This window comes from Macaca nemestrina, chromosome 6 (genome assembly GCF_043159975.1).
Source record: "Macaca nemestrina isolate mMacNem1 chromosome 6, mMacNem.hap1, whole genome shotgun sequence".
NCBI lineage: Eukaryota > Metazoa > Chordata > Mammalia > Primates > Cercopithecidae > Macaca > Macaca nemestrina.
In genome coordinates, this window is record NC_092130.1 from 71,543,574 (window position 1) to 71,564,555 (window position 20,982).

General features: G+C 34.9%; 1 protein-coding gene and 1 pseudogene across 24 annotated transcripts in view; one reads left to right on the forward strand and one right to left on the reverse strand.

Annotated features, from left to right (window-relative positions):
• Positions 1-20,982, reverse strand: part of LOC105471095 (FER tyrosine kinase) — a 692,543-nt gene that overhangs the window by 288,827 nt on the left and 382,734 nt on the right. For 21 of the 24 annotated variants that reach the window (XR_011624806.1, XR_011624809.1, XM_011723459.3 and 18 more), the window contains 2 exons: positions 17,384-17,506; positions 2,947-3,136 (listed from right to left, as the gene is read on the reverse strand). Coding sequence is in view for 20 of the 24 variants with exons in the window: in XM_011723459.3 (XP_011721761.2) it covers positions 2,947-3,136; positions 17,384-17,506 (313 nt within the window). In the remaining 4 variants the exon portion in view is untranslated. Of the gene's footprint in view, positions 1-2,661; positions 2,833-2,946; positions 3,137-17,383; positions 17,507-20,982 lie in introns of those variants that run through there. The other 3 variants (XR_011624807.1, XR_011624808.1, XM_071098648.1) reach the window with 2 other exon arrangements.
• Positions 5,717-6,945, forward strand: LOC139363658 (U6 snRNA-associated Sm-like protein LSm2 pseudogene; annotated as a pseudogene).

Below are 20,982 nucleotides of genomic sequence, written 5' to 3' on the forward strand. Positions count from 1 at the left end.
AGAGTCGGTATTTTCAGTCACACTGCCATTAACGAAGATCATGGAGAATGTTTGTTCTCTCCAAAACTCATGTGGAAATAATTCATTGTCTCTCCTGCTCTCAAATAATATTTACACAAATTTGCACAATTTTCCATGATACAGTAGTTTAATTTTGAGTTCTTCCAATTCTTCCAATATTCAAATAAGTCTCTTACTGAAATTGTATACCATTTATAACAATGGAATTTATAAAGAGAAAATATCAACAGAACTGCTTATGTGAATTTCAGGCTTTTCTTGTAACATCATTCATAAAGCAATGCTTAAACAGTTATTTGGGGACAAAATCATTTAAAGCTTTGATTCTTTTTGTTTCCAAGTAAACTGAAAAATAATACTCTAATTATTAATTGAAAAACTGAATTACACAAAGATTCACTGATACATGTAGACATATTCTTAAGTTTTAGGAATTAGGCATTGTAAAGATTTCTAATTTTCCTGAAAAAATGCTGTAAAATCTCATTAATTGGCATTAATTTGTAAAAATGCCGTCTTAGTTGTAAAATAATAATTTATTGCTTTAAACTACATATATTATAATATTCTTTTACAAAAAAATCCTTAACAACTAAAAGCATTGCTTCAGCAAATAGGTAAGATCTAATTTATAATTAGTATTTCAACAATTTAAAATAAATTTGATAAAATGAAATATGCAGCACCATCTTGTAAAAATATATAAAGTATTATCACCATTGAATAAATGGACACAAGAGCAGAGCCTGAAGGTGCCAGAAAGACACTGATTCTCTTAAGCTACACTATACACTACCTTGGAAACATTATGTATTCATTAAACAAATCTTCTCTTCAATGATTATGAAATATTAAACTCCAGATGATCACAAATTTTTTTTTTTTTTTTTTTTTTTTTTTTTTTTTTTTTGAGATGGAGTCTTGCACTGTTACCAGGCTGGAGTGCAGTGGCACGATCTCGGCTCACTGCAACCTCCACCTCCTGGGTTCAAACGATTCTCCCACCTCAGCCTCCTGAGTAGCAGGGCAATTACAGGCATACACCACCACACCCAGCTAATTTTTTTTTTTTTTTTTTTTTTTTTGTATTTTAGTAGAGATGGGGTTTCACCATGTTGGCCAGGATGGTCTCCATCTCCTGACCCTGTGATCCACCCACCTTGGCCTCCCAAAGTGCTGGGTTATAGGCATGAGCCACTGCGCCTGGCCAAGCCTTTAAATAACCAATTCCACAACCGCAGGGTAATGGAAATATTATAAACCACACTCAGTGAACAAAAGATTTACTAGATAAGATATTCAAAAGCCAAACAAAAGGAAAACTTTTCAGAAGTTCCTTTGAAAGAACACATATGCCAGATACTTATCAAGAATCACGAAGCAAGAAAGGGAATTTAACAGGGTCCTTGGTACATATGCTGAGATCCTTATAGCTAGGACAGTGAAGGAGAGCAAGGATTCACAATTCACAATTCACAAAGTGATGTGTAGATTAATATGGCTCAATATTAATAACAACCACAATAGTTTTATTTTAATATGTAATAGTAATAACCACAGTTGTTTAAATACTTCATATTCATTTTTACATTTACCATATTCTCAGATACAGTCTTTTTTTTTTGGCTATGGAGACATATGAATCCACTTAATCAAATCATACCATTTAGAATCACATAAAGTAAAAATTACTAAAATATCAGCTATAGCATAATTATAATAATTCTATAAGTTACCCACAGGAAATGCCAAGGATATAGCTCAGACTTTTTTAACCTTGGCACTTTTCATATTTTGATCTGGATAATTTTGTGCTGGTAATGTGAAGGGAGGGGGCTGTTCTGTGCATTCTAAGAGGTTCTGTGTATCACCAATCTCTACCCACTAGATGTCAATAGCACCCATTGATTGTGACAATCCGTGTCTGGAGATACTACCAAATGTCCCAGGTATGTGGGTGGGGGTGCTGGGGAGGGTGTCATGGGTGGGGAATGACCACTTGGTGAGAACCACCAACATACATAGATAGATAGATGAATAGACAGATAATAGAAAAAAGACAGAGAAAGAAAGAGGAAGAGAGAGAAAAGAAAGAGGAAGAGAGAAGGAGAAGGAGGAGAAAGAAAGATAAAGAGAAAGGAAGGAAGGAAGGAAGGAAGGAAGGAAGGAAGGAAGGAAGGAAGGAAGGAAGGAAGGAAGGAAGGAAGGAAGGAAAGAAGGAAGGCAGGCAGGCAGGCAGGCAAGGAGGGAGGGAGGGAGGGGAAGGGAAAGAAAGGGGGGAAGAAGGAGAAAGGAGAGAGGAAAGAGGAAAGAAAGGAGAGAAGAGAAGAAAGAGGAGAGGAGAGGAGAGGAGAGGAAAGGAAAGGAGAGAAGAAAGACTTTATACTAGGCATTCTTAAACAGCTAATACAACTATGAAATAAATGAATTTCAAGTTGGTGAATTTGAATGTATTTATTGTAGTTTAAGGATCACATTTATGAGCAGAAAAAAACTTCTTAAACTAAATCAATATTTTGTATTTTAAAAGCAATAAATACACCAGCAATCTCAGATAAGATTCTACTTTACTTAAGATGAAAAAAATTAATAAATAGCTTTCTTCTTATTGTTTACTTCTCTCTTAAGAATAAGACCCTACCTTCCTGCTGTCTCCCAGGAATAAAAACAACTGCAGTCTTTCCTTTCAGTTTTGAAGGCAAGAGAAGAACTTTTTCCTCTGACTCTACAGGTGGTTCCTGAAAGTGCTCTCCAGGTGACCTGAGGTGACTGACAAGTCTATTTTGCATTTACAAACAAGTTTAATAGGACCTGCATATTAACAAGAGTAATAATGTGTTATAGCAAATTGGAGTAATTTTTGTATTCACTTATTACCTAGACACTACTCTTCCAAGTTTCCCATTGGATTATTCTTTAGCTTACCATAGATGTAACTGATCGTGCATCTTCTTCATAATTTACTACTGGAGGTGGCTCTTTCCCATCATTTTCTTGCACTTTTTGCTCTAGTAATTCCTTCTGTGCTGAAAACTTTGCTTCAGTGCATCTCAGCTGCTGGACTGACTGCTTCAGTTCTTCAAGTGCCTGTTTTTGGCTTAGCAGAAGCACAATACTAAAAGAGAATAAATTAAATATAAATGATTTCAACTTCATTAAGAAGACATTAAGGAAACCTCATATATGTAAATTATGCTTTTCTTTGATTTCATTTTTATAAGAGCATTTTAGAATAATAAAAAATATGAAACTAAGCAGATTTTAAGTTATCACAGTATTTATTACATGCTAGCATTAACAAAATGGAAGTGTTTGGAGTCAAATCCAAATTCAAGATGCTTTCAAATATATTATGATCTATGACATTCATTTTATTTTAGCTAAACCATATACCTCACAGAGTAGACACTTAGGTCCAGAGATGTAGGGCCTAGAATGAATTAAAATAACAGAAGCAGAATCTTAAATTTACCTTAAGTATCAAAGGCAATATAGCTAGGGTCAGATCTGTGCCTAGGGTAAAATAAATAAAATCAAGGTGACAGTCTGGATACGAAGCTTGTGTATATGTTGTGAGGGATGTGTGTCTGGAGGCAGGTGAAGCTACAATGACAAGGACTAAGGGCTAAGATGTAATTGGGGGAACGAGTAAAACAAAGGGCCCCAAATCTTTCCAACATCTCCAATACAAAGACAGTAGACTTTCCCATCCCTCCCTTAGAGTACAAGGCCACAGGTTGTCTTACTGTGAGTTTTTAACCCTTGGAGGCTGCCTTCAATAATAATTTCAAACTCATTCACCCACATTGAAGCCACAGGTAAACAGGTAGTGGTGGTAGATACTTCTGGAAATAGCCCACACTATATATTACAATAATTCCCAAAAAGGACTGTGCCATGCACTGCTGAAAGTAAGTTATTAGTATGTAAGAGACAATAGATTATAAATTAGAGAAAATGTCAAAATCAGAACATAAGGTCAGAAAATATCTTCTTAAATTGAAACTATAAGGCTCAACATAAACTGAATAAATATTCACAGGCAAAAATAACCACACTAAGAGAGATTTATTTATAAATACGATGCTGATCAATATTTTGAAAACTAAATTCAAATTTAATTGAGCAGGGTGCAACCTCAATGACTGCTATAAAGAAAGCTGTAATCTCCTTATTGTAACAAGTTTCAGGTGAGTGTCCTAACAAACAGAAGAGAAAAAAGTATAAGAAAAGTAAAACTAATGAGTAAGAACATTTATAAGAGACCTAGTAATATCCAGAAGATAGACCTCTCCAGTGGAATTCAATAAATGGTAATCAGTATTTACATCATTATCATTCAACAGTCTGTGATCTGTGTTCTAAATCCACACAGACTTCGTGATAAATTCATGCTGTTTTATTTATTAGTTGGTAACTTCTTTTTAATAATAAATTGGCATTTCTGAGTTCTCAGTAATCTCTTGAGAGAAAGTTGATTTTTTAAAAGAATCACTTTTGTGGCAGCATGATTTATAAAGACAAGTACACACGTATGTTTTTTGTGGCACTATTCACAATGGCAAAGACTTGGAACCAACCCAAATGTCTATCGATGATAGAATGGATTAAGAAAATGTGGCACATATATGGCATGGAATATTATGCAGCCATAAAAAAGGATGAGTTCATAGAGACATGGATGAAGCTGGAAACCATCATTCTCAGCAAACTATCACAAGGACAAAAAACCAAACACCGCATGCTCTCACTCACAGGTGGGAATTGAACAATGAGAACATTTGAACACAGGAAGGGGAATATCACACACCGGGGCCTGTTGTGGGGTCGGGGGAGGGAGGAGGGATAGCATTAGGAGATATACCTAATGTAAATGATGAGTTAATGGGTGCAGCACACCAACATGGCACATGTATACATATGTAACAAACCTGTACGTTGTGCACACGTACCCTAGAACTTAAAGTATTATAATAATAATAATAATAATAATAATAAAAGAATCACTTTTGTGAATATAAATTTATAAGGACCAGGTCCTGGAAAAGACTGCACCCATTAAGTACTTAAAGCTTCCAGAGGATTTCCTCTTTGCGTCTCCTAGCTACAAAGAAAAAAAAAAAAGACTCCAACAATGACAACAATACAAGACATAATTTAAAACATTCAAGGTAAAGTGGAAAAATACATTCTCATGTACATCCAGAATATCAGTCACATAAAGGTGAATGATTTCAAAAATGTGAGCAAAATCAACAGGGAGGTATACTTCAAAATAATAATACTCTAAAGTAATATTGTTACAGTAATTTTACACAAACAAATTTCATAAAGACTACCAGGAAAAATTAAAAAAAAAACTTAAAAGAATAAAAATAAACTTTGCAAAATGAAATCAGAAATGACAAGGCACAAGGCAAGTAAATATTAACTGAACATCTGAATATAATTCAAAAACATGTATTTATGGAAGTAAATAATATACATTTTACTCTCTTAAACCTATGGTCAGCTGAACAATGTCCCCCAAAAGATAACCACATCCTTATGCCCAAAACCTGCAGTGTTTGTCAGCTTACATGGCAAATAAACTTTTCAGATATGATTAAGTTAAGGGTGTTGAGATGTCGGATTATCCTATATTATCTAGGTGAGCCTAGTGTAATCATAAGAATACTTACAAGAAAGAGGCAAGATGAACAATGTCAGAAAAGGTGATGTGAAAATGGAAACGATGTAAGAAAAGGCAGTGTAACTTGGGACAGAGTGAAGTAATGAGGATAGCCTTTAGAAACTGGAAAAGGCAAAGGAAGCAAATTCTCCCCTAGAATGTCCAGAAAAACCAGCCCTACGAACACCATAGTTTTAGGCCAGTAAAACTGATTCTGACTTGTGACCTCCAGAATTATAAGAGAATAAATCTGTGTTGCTTTAAGCTACTGTATTTGCGGCAATTTGCTACAGCAGCAAGACAATAGTAATACAAACCCTGATAGATGCCATATCCATTTTATGTTTATTTAAAAGGAAAAGATTAAAACATTTTAAAAAGTTAAAATTTTGAAAAAAGATTTCAAGTCATATATATTTCTCAAGTTTAGAGAAACAGCTTAATTTTAACAAATGACTTCTCGTGATGTTTCCAATCTCTATGCCTTACTGTTATTTCACCTTTATTTTACCCTGGATAATAAACAGGATCTTCCAAAATGATTCTAAAACATTTGTATAATTTTTTAAAATCACTAAAAACTGATTCTCTAACTACAACAATACATTTTCTCTAATCCTCACTGGGAACCTGAATAGCCCCTGATATGATTTGGCTGTGTCCCCACCCAAATCTCAAACTGTAGCTCCCATAATTCCCACGTGTCATGAGAGGGGCCTGCTGGGAGGTAACTGAATCATGATGGTGGGTCTTTTCTGTGCTGTTCTCATGGCAGTACATAAGTCTCATGAGATCTGGTGGTTTCATAAGGAGGGATCCCCTGCACATGCTCTCTCTCTTGCCTGCTGCCATGGAAGATGTGTCTTGCTTCCCCTGCACCTTCCACCATGAGTGTGAGGCCTCCCCAGCCATGTGGAACTGTGAGTCTAAACCTCTTTCCTTTCCCCTGCCCTCTTTCCAGTCCATCCCGTGGCACCAGCACCACGCTCTTCTATTCTTTTTTCAAGTCGGTTGTGGAACTCAAGAATGACCTGAGCATCTGTGGAATGCTCCATTCTGTGGATCAGTATCTCAACATCAAACTGACTAATATCAGTGTCACAGACCCTGAGAAATATCCTCACATGTTATCAGTGAAGAACTGCCTCATTCAGGGCTCAGTGGTTCCATACATGCAGTTGCCAGCAGACGAGATACACAAACAGTTGCTACAGGATGCGGCAAGGAAGGAACCCCTGCCGCAGAAACAGTGATGGCTCCTCCTCCTCTTCCCCTTCCTCTTTCACTGGTGACCCCAAGTCCCAGCCTGAACCCCTAATGCCCAACACTTGAAGAGGTTTTATTTGTTTTTTAACTAATGATGGTTTTGTGGGGGTTTTTAAGGGATGAGTGGATGAGAGGAATAATAGAGAACAGCTATCCTTTGTTGAGAGGTGAGAAAAAGTAGGCTGGGAAACTTCAAAGCCTTCCAGTCCCCAGCACCTGCCTTTCTCGCTACTTCCCTGGAGACAGTGGAAGAGTTTCCTAGGTCTTTCCAGGGCAGCATGTGATTCATTTGGGGATGGAACGAATCTGTCCCACATCGGGAATAAAATTTATGAGGCAGGGAAAAACAAAACAAAACAAAACTCTTTCCTTTATAAATTACCCGGCCTTGGGTATGTCTTTATTAACAACGTGAAAACAGACTAATACAGCCCCCTGCCAGTTTTATTTATTATTTTAATATCTGTTCGTGGAGTCCTCCACTGCAAGTAGGAATGCTTTCCTTAAAAGATGACTATTTGTTTTTATGCTCTTAGAACCACCCAAGATCAAGTTCTTATGACCATAAGGCCTTTTTTTCCTTTCCCTTTGCTTGTCCCACACAGTTGCCTTTAGTCTTGTTGCTGTTAGTCATTCAGCCGCTCACACAAATATGGGGGGAGACTTATGGTGACACTGTCACCTTGAATGCTGAACATGCTGTCTATGGGATTTTTTTGTTCTTATTGTTGTTGTTTCCATGTGGTATCCTCATTACTATGTCTGCTTCTGTGAGACATTTTGGCCAGATTATAAAACTACATCACAAGACCTCCTACTTCTACAAAGATAGAATGTACTGACTCTGCAGAAAAGAGTTAACATAGATTTAAACATAAAATCTCAAACTATTAAACTTTTAGAAAAAAAAAATAAAGAAGAAAACCTTTGAGATCCAGGACTAATAGCATATACTGCCTCTGCAGAAAAGAGTTAACATATAGATTTAAATGTAAAATCTCAAACTATTAAGCTTTTAGAAAAAAACAAACAGAAGAAAATCTTTGAGATATAGGATTAGGCAAAGACTTCTTAGACTTAACACCAAAGCACCAACCACAAACCTTAAAAGAAATAAAATGGACTTTTTTTTTTTTAATGCTAGTCAAGTGCAGTAGTGAGAATGGGAGAAGGAGTAAAACAAGGAGCTCAATCTATAACTGACTGAACAATCAATTGAGTTATCCACTACCTTCAGACCAGCCTAAAATGGACTTCTTCAAAATTAAAAAATTTTGTTCTATGAAAGACCCTGTCTCTTGAGAAGATGAAAAGACAAGGCACAGACTTGGAGAAATGTCAAAGAAATAGAATATATGAAGAACTAGAATATAAAGGTCTAGAATATATAAAGAGTGCAAGAGTTAAACAAAACAAAACAAGCAAACATCCAATTAGAAAATGCACGAAAGAGCTGAACAGGTATTTCACTAAAACAGGATATACCAATGACAAACCAGCACATTGAAAAGATGTTCCAGAACATCATTCATTAGGGAAATGCATATTAAAACAACAATGAAATATCACTACACATCTTTTAGAATGGCTCAAATACAACATAGTGAAAAAGTGACAATACCAAATGCTGGCAAGGATGAGAAAAAAAAAAGGGATCACTCACACATTGCTGGTGGAAATGTGTAATAGTACAAACTAAACTAATGCAATTACCACACAATTAGCAACTGTGATCCTAGGCAGTTACCCCAGAAAAATTATAACTTATGTTCACATAAAAACCTATACATAAATGTTTGGAGACCTTTATTTGTAGTAGCCCCAAACTAGAAACAAACCAGACGTCCTTCAAAGTATGAATGATTAGACAAATTGTGGTATATCCATACTGTTAGGGGTTGAATTGTATCCCCCAGGAAGATATGCTCAAGTCCTAATGCCTGAAAACTCAGAATGTGACCTCATTTGGAAACAGGGTCGTTTCAGATGTAGTTAAGGTTAGATCATACAGGAGTAGGATAGTCCATTAATGGAAAAGACTGTTGCCCTTATAAAAAGAGGAAAATCTGGATACAGAGAAGAGACACACAGGCAGAGGATCATATGGAGACACAGGCAGAGACTAGAGTAGAGCTTCTACAAACCAAGAATGTCAAGGATTGTCAGCTATCACCAGAAGCTAGGAGACAGGCATGAAACAGATTCTCCTTTGGAGTTCTCACTGGTAACCAACACTGCCAACACCTCATTACATACTTTTACCCTCCAGAACTGAGAAAGAATAAATTTAATAAATAAAATTATGTTGCTTTAAGCTGCCCACTGTGCAGTATTTTATTACAGCAGCCCTAAGAAACTGATACACATACCACGGAACACTGTACTACTCAACAGTAAAAAGGAATGAAAGTAGCTGGATGGATCTCTGAAGAATTATGCTGAGTAAAAAGCCAATGCTAAAAGATTACATACAACATGACTCCATTTATATAACATTCTTGAAAAACCAGACTAATGGTTTTTAGGGGTTAGTAAGGAGCTAGATGGACCGAAGGAAGTGTGGCTATGAAAGTACAACATGAGAGATCCTTGCAGTGATGGAAGTGCTCTGTATCTTAACTGTATCAATGTCAGTATCTGGGTTGTGATATTATTTTATGGTTTTACAAGATGCTACCATTGAGGGAAACTGAATATAGGGTACACGGGATCTCTCTGTATTATTTCTAACAACTAAATGTCAATCCATAATGATTTCAAAATGAAAAAATTATTTAAAAAATATGTATCACCACTGCTACATCATGTTTCCTCTGGTGAGGTGAGGAAATTTCTTCATTTTTTATTTTTGTAGGTACATAATAGGTATATATATTTATGAAGTACATGAGATATTTTGATAAAAGCACACGATGTGTTATAATCACATCAGGGTAAAGGGGGTATCCATCACCTCAAGCATTTATCCTTTGTGTTACAAACTATCCTATTATACTCTTCTGGTTATTTTAAAATGTATATTGACTACAGTTACCCTGTTGTGCTATCAAATAGCACAACAATAGAATAGGTCTCATTCATTTGCCCAGCACTTCCCACTACCCTTCCCAGCCTCTGGTAACCAACCTTCTACTCTCTATCTACAGGAATTCAAATGTTTTAATTTTTAGCTCCTACAAATAAGTGAGAACATGCAAAGTTTGTCTTTATGTGCCTGGCTTATTTCACTTCACATAATGCTTCACATAATGACCTCCAGTGCCATCCATGTTGAAAATGACAGGATCTCATTCATTTTTTAATGGCTGAATAGTAGTCCATTTTGTACAGGTACCACATTTCCTTTGTCTGTTGATGGATACTTAGGTTGCTTCCGACTCTTGACTATTGTGAATAGTGCTGCAATAAACATGGGAGTGTAAATATCTCTTGGATATATTGACTTCCCTTCTTTTGAGTATATACTTAGCAGTGAGATTCCTGGATGGCATGGTAGCTCTATTTTTAGTTTTTTCAGGTACCTCCAAACTGTTTTCCATAGTGGTTATACTAACTGAGGTGAGATTTTTATACTCTCATATGTCTTGAGCTCCTAACTAAATAATTTGTTTTGGAGGAAGGTCTTTTTTATTCCCCTTCAGGACTTGAAAGTTTCTACTGTATTGTACCATGCTGGCAATCAGTTAGACGATATCGTAATACCAAGAATAAGATTAAAGTGTAAATTTCCTCGTTTTATTTTTAGTGGTTTTTAAGGATGAGTCTTGCAGGGGGTGTATGCCTCTAGTCCTAACATTTAAAAATCAACATGTCTGATCATGAAATCAATTAGAAAAATTCACTTCTTCCAGTTAATCCCATTTCAGCCTTTATCCATGACATAATCTCTCATATATGAACATGTTCCTTTTGTTCAGTAATTACTGAAAAAAATGTATTGCTGGTCTCACTATGTAAAATACTATACAATTATGTTTATAATACCACTGAGCAAACATGCAATACATACCTCAGTAAGTAGAAATTATAGTAAATGTATGATTATTTAGTACAAGATGCATAGGAGGCCATAAATAAATTTAAAACGTGGAAGCTTCCAGGACCCTTGCATGTGCTACTTCCTATCTCTGAACACTCTTTCCATGCATTCTTCACATGCAGGGTATCTTCTGCCCATCTCCTAGGAGACCTCTGATCATCTTTCTTAAGTAGCTGTTCCTCTGTTCTATCTGAACCCTTATTTCATAGCAATGATCATAACTGGTAATTATTTTAATTTTGTATTGGTTTCCTCCACAAAAGTGTAAGTTTCATGAGCCATGTGACCATATGTGTCTTACCTCTCACTGCATTCACAGCATCTGGTAGATGCACAATCAACATTGTTGAATGAATTCCCTATTTACATAGCACATTTTTTTTTTAAATCACATAATTCAAAAACTCTGAGCCAAAGGAAAAAAAGAAAGGTTCCTGAATTTCAAAACTAGAACACTTTTCTAGATTATTAAGTCTTACCTTTACCAGAAGCTAGATGTGACACTTCGCAAGTCTCTTAAAATGTCTGGACCTCAAGATGTCACATTATTTGAAAGGCAGTGAGGCTAAATCAAATGATCTCTTAAGATTCTGCATGGCTCTATGATTTTATAATATATAAGGTATTTTTAAATACTAAGTGATAATGGTATAAAACAGGTTAAGACAACACAAAATTAAATAATCATTTTACTTTTTGTAAATCAAACCAAGCACTGAAACCAGTAGTAACATCACTGGCTCTTTATGCCACCAAGTCATAAATGACATATGCTTGGTATTTTTTCCCATAACTTTTTTCTAATACAAAAGTCAAGGACCACAAAACAGGAAAAGATTGGTATTATTTCCATTTGAATAAACAGGCTTTAGAAGTAACGAGTGAAGGTATATATACTAGACTGATACTCTGTGTTGGATTAAAGTATATTTAGTGTATATTATACAATACAAAATTTTAGTGTATTAAATACACTAAATACACCAAGTACACGAAACATATTTAATTTGGCATATTTAGTGTATTTCATACATTACAATTTTTTTACAAAAATTTCAAATGGTTGGTTTTCCTTTCATTCTATATTTTTTAAATAAAATTCTGCGATAGCTACATTTCAACTAAGAACTGCATTACTCACATAAGCTTGAACTCTGTTTTTGCTAATGTGTCAATTTAAAAATCACATAAAAGCCATTCTTGAAGTTTTTCACTTCATATTATTCAATTATAGGAATCAAAGCTATCAAATGATTTATCATATAATTTATTTTTTCACTGTCATTAGCCATTTTAGAGACATAGATATATTAAATTCAAATTATAAAAATTTGGTTTTAGTCTCATATTTTTATATGACAAATACTGTTATTTCTATCAAGTAAACATTCAATATAATTCCATTAATTTAAAAATAAGAATGCAAATATCTAACACAGACTATTTTTGACATTTGGGAAGAAATGTAGTCTTTTTTTTTACTTTCAAGTAACACAGTACATGAAACTAACAAAGTGTTGAGAAGTAAAGATAATGTAAGTTTATTATAAGTAGATAAAAATTGCTTTTAATTATATATGCATATTTAAACATGTATGTGTAGATATACACACATGTACATAATAAAAGGAAATGTTCAAGAAATATTAAGAAATTAAAATGCAAACATTTGCCCTGGAATCCCTTTCAGAGTATGTGTTTAGCAAAATATGTTAACATATAATTCAAAGGCAAACTTCAACCCTACCAATATCCGCATTTCATGAAATTTAGCAGTAACTCTTTAGTCATATAAACATACTTAACATTTTCAAGATTATACCTTGATTCTAACAATAAAAACTCCACACTAACAAAGGTTAACAAGAGTTCGGTTAAACGGGTCTCATCCCCTGAAAACCTTGGCATACTTACCCCTGTTAACTTATTCTCTAAAGAATGTACTTAAAATCATAAGATCAAGCAAATGATATGATCAAAAAGACAAAAGCTATGGAGTCAGCAATTCATGTGTTTTCTACCATTTACTATGTATGTGATTGTAGGTAAGTTATCTAAACTCTCAAAGACCTGAACATAAAACACAGGCTACTATACAACAGGCACAGAAAGATAACATTCAATGAGTTAACACATATATATATTATATGTTTATATACATTATATATATGTTTATATTATATGTGTGTATATGTAAAATATCCAGCATAATATGTGACACAAAGTAAAACCTCAAGAAATATTACTTTCCATATATCCACTACCCTTCAAGGCTCCTCTCTCATATCCATTCTCATATCCTGATAAATATAAACAGGTAGAGGAACATGGATTATACATCCATTATGTAGATAAAAAGAAAGGCAAAATTTGAGTCAAGAAAATATGTAAAAATTCAAATAATCTCATAACTTCTAGATCAAGGAGCCCTTAAAGATCATCTCCTCCAACAACTTACAGCCAGACATTCTGGTGAGAGGGTTAGCACTTTCAATTTTCTTTCTTTATATCCACTAAATTTTAAAATAGGAGTCAATTTATAGTGTGTGCTTTTGCAAAATTATAAAAAGTAGAACCACTTGGTCATCTATAAACATGTGAAGACATTTATCCACAAACACAGAAAATTCTTTTGTTTAGTTTTATATGTGCAATGGGTGATGTTTTATTTTATCATTCAAATAAAATCTTCTGTTAATGCAATACTAAAAATTTGCAGATTTCGTAAAGGAATGATCAGAGTAACTCAAATATTTCTGTTCTCGCCTTTAAAGGGCTCATTGATTCCCATTTAATGTTTCAATGGACTGAATGTTTGTATGCTACCAAAATTCAAATGTTGAAAACCCCTAACACAATGGTATTAGGAGGTGGGGGCCTTTGGAAGGTAATTAAGTCATGAAGATAGAGCCCTTATCAATGGGATTAGTGCCATTATAAAAGAGATCCCGGGGAGCTCTTACCCTCTTTCTGCCATGTGAGGATACAATGAGAAGATAGCAGTCTGCAGTCTGGAAGAGGGTCCTCACAAGAACCCAATCATGCTGGCACCCTGATTTCATACTTACAGCCTCCAGAACTGTGAGAAATAAATTCTGCTCTTTATTAAGCAATCTAGCCTATGGTACATTGTTACAGCAGACCAAACTGACTAAGACAAAAATTTAACACCAAGTTATAATAACAGCTATAGTATAAATGAGAAAAGTAGCCCTCTAAAATTTGATGTGGTATAATAGAATAGATGATGTTGCCATTCACTGAAATAAAGAATACTAAGACTGAACTAGGTTAGGCTGAATGTGGTTGGGTTGTATGGAGATTTTTAATTCAGCCTTTGGACATGGGGAATTTAGGATACTTCTAAGACATTCAAAAACGCATGTCAAGGAGGCAATTTGTTACATGGCCACAGAGTTCAGAAAATAAATCTGAGAGACAGTAATAAATGGGTCATTTCAGGAGATCACTTAGGGAAAAAGTTCAGGGAGAGGAGTGAGAGAGCCGAGGGCCATGCCTTCCATAACTCTAAAATGGATTGGCTGAGTGGAGGAGAATGGGTTTGCAATGGAGTGGCCAGAAAGAGAGGAGTAATATCTGGAATTTTGAGTTCCAAAGGCCAAGGGAAAAGAAAACAAATGAAGTCACTAAATTCAGATACTATTAATAGGTCAAGTAAGATAGTTTCTAAATTTAGCTAGCAATGTAGACGTCATTGTGATCTTAGAGCTACCCATTTCCATAGCGATAGGGCAAAAAGCCAGACTTTGAAAACTAAGTGGGAACTGAGGAAATGAGTGAGCATAATTACTCTTGGAACAAGTTTGAACTAAGAAGACAGAAAGCAAAGATAGTACTTGGGAAAAAATATGGAGATTTAAGAAGGATTATCTGGGGTGGGTAGGGAAGTGGAGATTGCTTTTCAAAGTCAACATTTAAGTATATTTAAAAAGTGAGCACAAGGACCCAGTTGGGAAGGAAAGGTGAACATAATATATAAATTATGTAAAATCTGTGAAAGTAGAAATAATAAAATACCAAAAAAAAAAAAATGCATAAGAAATGAACTTAGGACAAAGAACAGTTCCTCTACTGAAGTAAGGAAAGAGAATGAGTACAAATTTGGGTAGGTTTGCAACTCTAATCTCAGAAAAGAAGAAAAATGTCGTTCAATGTTTCTAATTTCTTTCAGGGATGTGGATGTCCATCTGCTCACTATGATGAGGGAGATAAGTAATCAGAGATCTGAAATAAGTGAAGGATATATGAAAAGTTGTGCAGAAAGAGCAGGTACAAACCAGAGAAATCCTATATATCACGAATTCCTTGAGAGTCTAGATAAATCAAAGAATATGTGAGAGTATAATAGCAAGAAATATGTAAAGTCTAGTCAGGATTAGAAAAACCACACCAGCAACCACTGTTGTAGATGCAATTAATAAAGGCAGATTAGAAACTTGAAGTTTAGATTAAAAATAATACCACACATCTACAGCCATCTGATCTTTGACAAACCTGACAAAAACAAGAAATGGGGAAAGGATTCCCTATTTAATAAATGGTGCTGGGAAAATTGGCTAGCCATAAGTAGAAAGCTGAAACTGGATCCTTTCCTTACTCCTTATACGAAAATTAATTCAAGATGGATTAGAGACTTAAATGTTAGACCTAATACCATAAAAACCCTAGAGGAAAACCTAGGTAGTACCATTCAGGACATAGGCATGGGCAAAGACTTCATGTCTAAAACACCAAAAGCAACGGCAGCAAAAGCCAAAATTGACAAATTAGATCTAATTAAACTAAAGAGCTTCTGCACAGCAAAAGAAACTACCATCAGAGTGAACAGACAACCTACAGAATGGGAGACAATTTTTGCAATCTACTCATCTGACAAAGGGCTAATATCCAGAACCTACAAAGAACTCAAACAAATTTACAAGAAAAAAACAAACAACCCCATCAAAAAGTGGGCAAAGGATATGAACAGACACTTCTCAAAAGAAGACATTCATACAGCCAACAGACACATGAAAAAATGCTCATCATCACTGGCCATCAGAGAAATGCAAATCAAAACCACAACGAGATACCATCTCACACCAGTTAGAATGGCAATCATTAAAAAGTCAGGAAACAACAGGTGCTGGAGAGGATGTGGAGAAATAGGAACACTTTTACACTGTTGGTGGGATTGTAAACTAGTTCAACCATTATGGAAAACAGTATGGCGATTCCTCAAGGATCTAGAACTAGATGTACCATATGACCCAGCCATCCCATTACTGGGTATATACCCAAAGGATTATAAATCATGCTGCTATAAAGACACAAGCACACGTATGTTTATTGCGGCACTATTCACAATAGCAAAGACTTGGAATCAACCCAAATGTCCATCAGTGACAGACTGGATTAAGAAAATGTGGCACATATACACCATGGAATACTATGCAGCCAAAAAAAGGATGAGTTTGTGTCCTTTGTAGGGACATGGATGCAGCTGGAAACCATCATTCTTAGCAAACTATCACAAGAACAGAAAACCAAACACCGCATGTTCTCACTTATAGGTGGGAACTGAACAATGAGATCACTTGGACTCGGGAAGGGGAACATCACACACCGGGGCCTATCACGGGGAGGGGGGAGGGGGAAGGATTGCATTCGGAGTTATACCTCATGTAAATGACGAGTTGATGGGTGCTGACGAGTTGATGGGTGCAGCACAGCAACATGACACAAGTATACATATGTAACAAACCTGCACGTTATGCACATGTACCCTAGAACTTAAAGTATAATAATAATAAAAAAAAAAAATTTAAATTCTTAAGCAGTAGAAAGCCTAATGAAGTCAGTAAAAGAAGAGTATACCAACACAAGTAAAGTCTGTGGACCTAGGAAGATATTTACAAATTCAGAAATTAGCAAGACAAAACAGCACAGCTAATCACTGAGTGATTTTTATCTGTTTTCTAATCAGTCTGCTTCCTTTTAACACAGTAGAGCCTATTTATAGGTAATATTGGTCTGCCACTTTCTTAACGGGAATTCGCAATGGGTCTGGTGAAAATGGATATAGGAAAGTAAAGACAGCTTTAACAATGAATTTTCGAAAAATAGTTCAAACTGGTAAAACATTAAGACATATGATCAGGATGCTACATTTACAAAAAGACAAAATCATTTTTCCCAAGGACACTATATTTTTTAAAACCACAGAATCATTTTTCCAGAATCCTAGAAATTAACTATACAAAATTTTACACTTAAAATGAAAGTTTCTGCTTCTAGAAATGTTATGTCCATACTGCCATGTAACTAAAATATTTTTGTAAAACTACAATTAAACATTCTTCCTTCAAATTGTTTCTTTTACTCACTCAGATTTCTTCTCACAAGTCTCAGAAGATTCTTCAATTCTCTTCTCTAACTCCAAAACAGCCTCCTCCTTGTTTAAAAGCATCTGCTGTGTTTGCATAAGTTCTTCTGCTAAGGTTTTCAACCTAGAATAAACAGTATTCTCAATATCAATCAACAAATTATGTTCACTTTATACATATCAAAAAAGTACTCATACATCTTATGTGGCAATGTCCAAAACAGTAGCCACATATAATTTGATTTAAACTAAAGTAAAATTTCAGCTCATTTCAGATGCTAAACAGAAATGTAGTTACTGGCTACCTTACTGGATGGTGGAAAAAAGAATATTTCAATAATCACAGTAAGTACTTGGGCAATACTGGTCTAGAATCTTATTTCACCAAAAAGAAAAAGAGAAGTAGGTAAAGAAAAGAGAAGAAAACAACTTTGGTAGACACTGAGTAAATGATAAGTAGTATTATTTGCAGATGCTATCTCATTTCCTCTTCACAACAGTCTTCTGAGATACATACTATTATTTTAAAGAAATGAAAGTTAGGCTCAGTTATTTGTCATTTTAAATTCATGGTAAGCTATTTCTATTTTCACATATTGTAATAATACTTTAGGAGTATTTTCTGTATAGAATTGAAGACAATTTAACACATACATTAATATGCACTCACAAACCAGATAATTTATGTTTGCATAAAATGCATTGAGTCCTTAATGGAAATATTTCTACCACAAAAACATACATGGTTATCATACCACTTTAAAATTTTTATCTTCAGCTTTTCAAAGCAAGATATGAAACCCAAAAGATAAAACAGAAAATATTAAATAATTTAACTCTATACAAATGTAAATTTATTTGAACTTAAAGAGGTCATAAAGTCAAAAGCAAAATTCAGACTGAAGAAATATATGCAGCGCAAATTACAAGAGCCCTTTTCGTGCAGAAAAACTCTTAGAAAAAAGACAAACTAACATGAAAATGGACAAAAAATCACAACAGAAGTTCACCATGAAAAAATTAAATGATCAATAAGCATATGACATTATTACAACTTGACTGACTATATAATAAGTTATTTTTCACCTACTAAAATTGACAAGCATGAAAAATACTTGGAATATCCAGTAATAACAATTTTTTTTAAATGGAAACAATTATACAACACTGACGTGAAAAAATTGGCACAAATTTTTCAGGGGTCATCTTGGAACTGTCTCTCAAATTTTAAATTAGAAAATTATTTGACCATCTAAAAATGTGTCGTACCAAAACACTTGTACAATATGCACAAAGTCTGTCCATACAAAAATATTTGTTGCAATATTGATTATAAAGCAAAAAACTACAAAATCTTTGAATGCCCTAGTATAGCATACAGTCACTAAAAAAGAATTAGGCACACATATATAAGGTTTTTCTAAGATATAATTTTAAATTAAAAGGCAAGATGTAGCAGAATACATATAGCATTGTTCTAATTATATTAAAATACATATACATGCATATGTTCCATGAACTGAATTGTGACCCCAAAATTCATCTATTGGGGCCCTAACCCCCAATATAATGGTATCTGGAGATGAAGCCTCTAGGAGGTAATTAGGAATAGATGAAGTCATGAAGGTGGGACCCTCATGATGGGATTAGAGCCCTTAGAAGAAGAAACAGCACAGAACTCACTACCTCTCCTCTCTCTCTCCTCACGTACACAAAGAAGAGGTCACCTGAGGACACAGCAAGAATTACCTATCTACAAGTCAGGAAAAGAGCCCTCACAAGTAACCCAAATCAATTGACATCTTGATCTTGGACTTCCCAGCCTCCATATCTATGAGAAGTAAATTTCTGTTGTTTCAGCCATCCAGCCTATGGTAATTTGTATGACAGTGTGATGTGGTTTGGCTATGTCCCCACCCAAATCTCATCGCAAATTATAACTCCCACAATTCCCACAAGTTGCCAGAGGAACCCAGTGGGAGGTAACTGAATCATGGGGACAGGTCTTGCTCATGCTCGTCTCACAATAGTGAATAAATCTCATGAGATCTGATGGTTTTAAAACGAAGAGTTCCCCTGCAGAAACTGTTTTTGCCTGCTGCCATCCATGTAAAATGTGACTGACTCCTCCTTGCCTTCTACTATGATTGTGAGGCCTCTCCAGCTATGTGGAACTGTAAGTCCATTAAATCCTCTTTTCCTTCCTAGGCTCAGAAGTCTTTATCAACAGCATGAAAACAGACTAATACAGTGCAAACAGACTAATACAATATGTATGTATTTATGTGGTATGTGTTTATATATGAGTATATAGGATAAGAAACAGACAACTACAAACCAAAGTTTTATCCAAACTCTCAAGAGGTGTGGGATTGGAGTAGGGAGTGATTTAAGTCCAAAGAAGTCTTTCATAGTTTACTCCATATATATCAACATTGTTTGAATCTCTTATAACACGAATAGATTTTTTAGAATCATTAAATAATAAGTAATATAAAGAGAGGCAGAAAAACTATCGTACATAATCAGAAGAATGCTAAATACGGCAATAAAGATTGTTTCATTTTTATTTAGAGTGAAACAACATAATAAATTTCAGTAAGTCTCTGACGGCATTTGATATTAAAGCAAAATAAAAGCAATAATACTTATAATAATGATTGAGAGTCATCAGGGAAAGATCAGATTGAACATTTTTCTTTAATCATATATATATATTCATAAAAGATTTGTATCAAATCTAGTAAAATTATGTTTTTGAGTATCATGGAGATACAAGCTTCAGTTATTGAGAGAATTCGCTTACATGGAATAGTTCATATTCTGACTGTTAGATAAAGAAGAATTACTGTATTAAGATTCAAGATCATTCTCAAGAAAGCTACATTTCAACCACTGGCTCCAACTTCCTTATTAAATAATTATAAATAAGTAAGTAAATAACACATAATGTTTTGCCATTTATCAAACTCTGCCTTACATATAATTTCATTTAATCCAAATGAAAGTTCAGAACACAGAGCCCTACCTCAGAATCTGTCCCAACCACTTTCTGTCACCCAAGTCTGGAGGGAACAGAAAAAACAAACAGCTTCTTATCACTGCCTTGACCATGCTACATCAAACCTGAATTTAATAAAAAGCCTTTTCTCTCCTTATCACTTTGTTCTGTTCTATCCTTTGCTTCTTTTCCCTGCACATTTCCCTTATTCTCATTCTCTTCCTGGTTAATTTTCCATTCACCTCTCTTCTCAAATCTTCAGTCATTCATTTAAACAAGTGTTTATTAAGCACATTCCTTCTGTCAGACACTCTGCTAGACAGTAGGGATACAACAATAAACAAGTTTGCCCTCAGGAAATTTACATTCTACTAGACAGACATCAAATAAGAGAAGACAAATGATTTAGAAGAATAAAATTATACAGGGAGGCCAGGAGCAGTGACTCACACCTGGAACCCCAGCACTCTGGGAGGTTGACAGGGGGCGGATCACTTGAGGTCAGGAGTTTGACACCAGCCTGGCCAACATGTTGAAACCTCATCTCTACTACAAATACAAAAATTAGCTGGGTGTGGTGGCAGGCACCTGTAATCCCA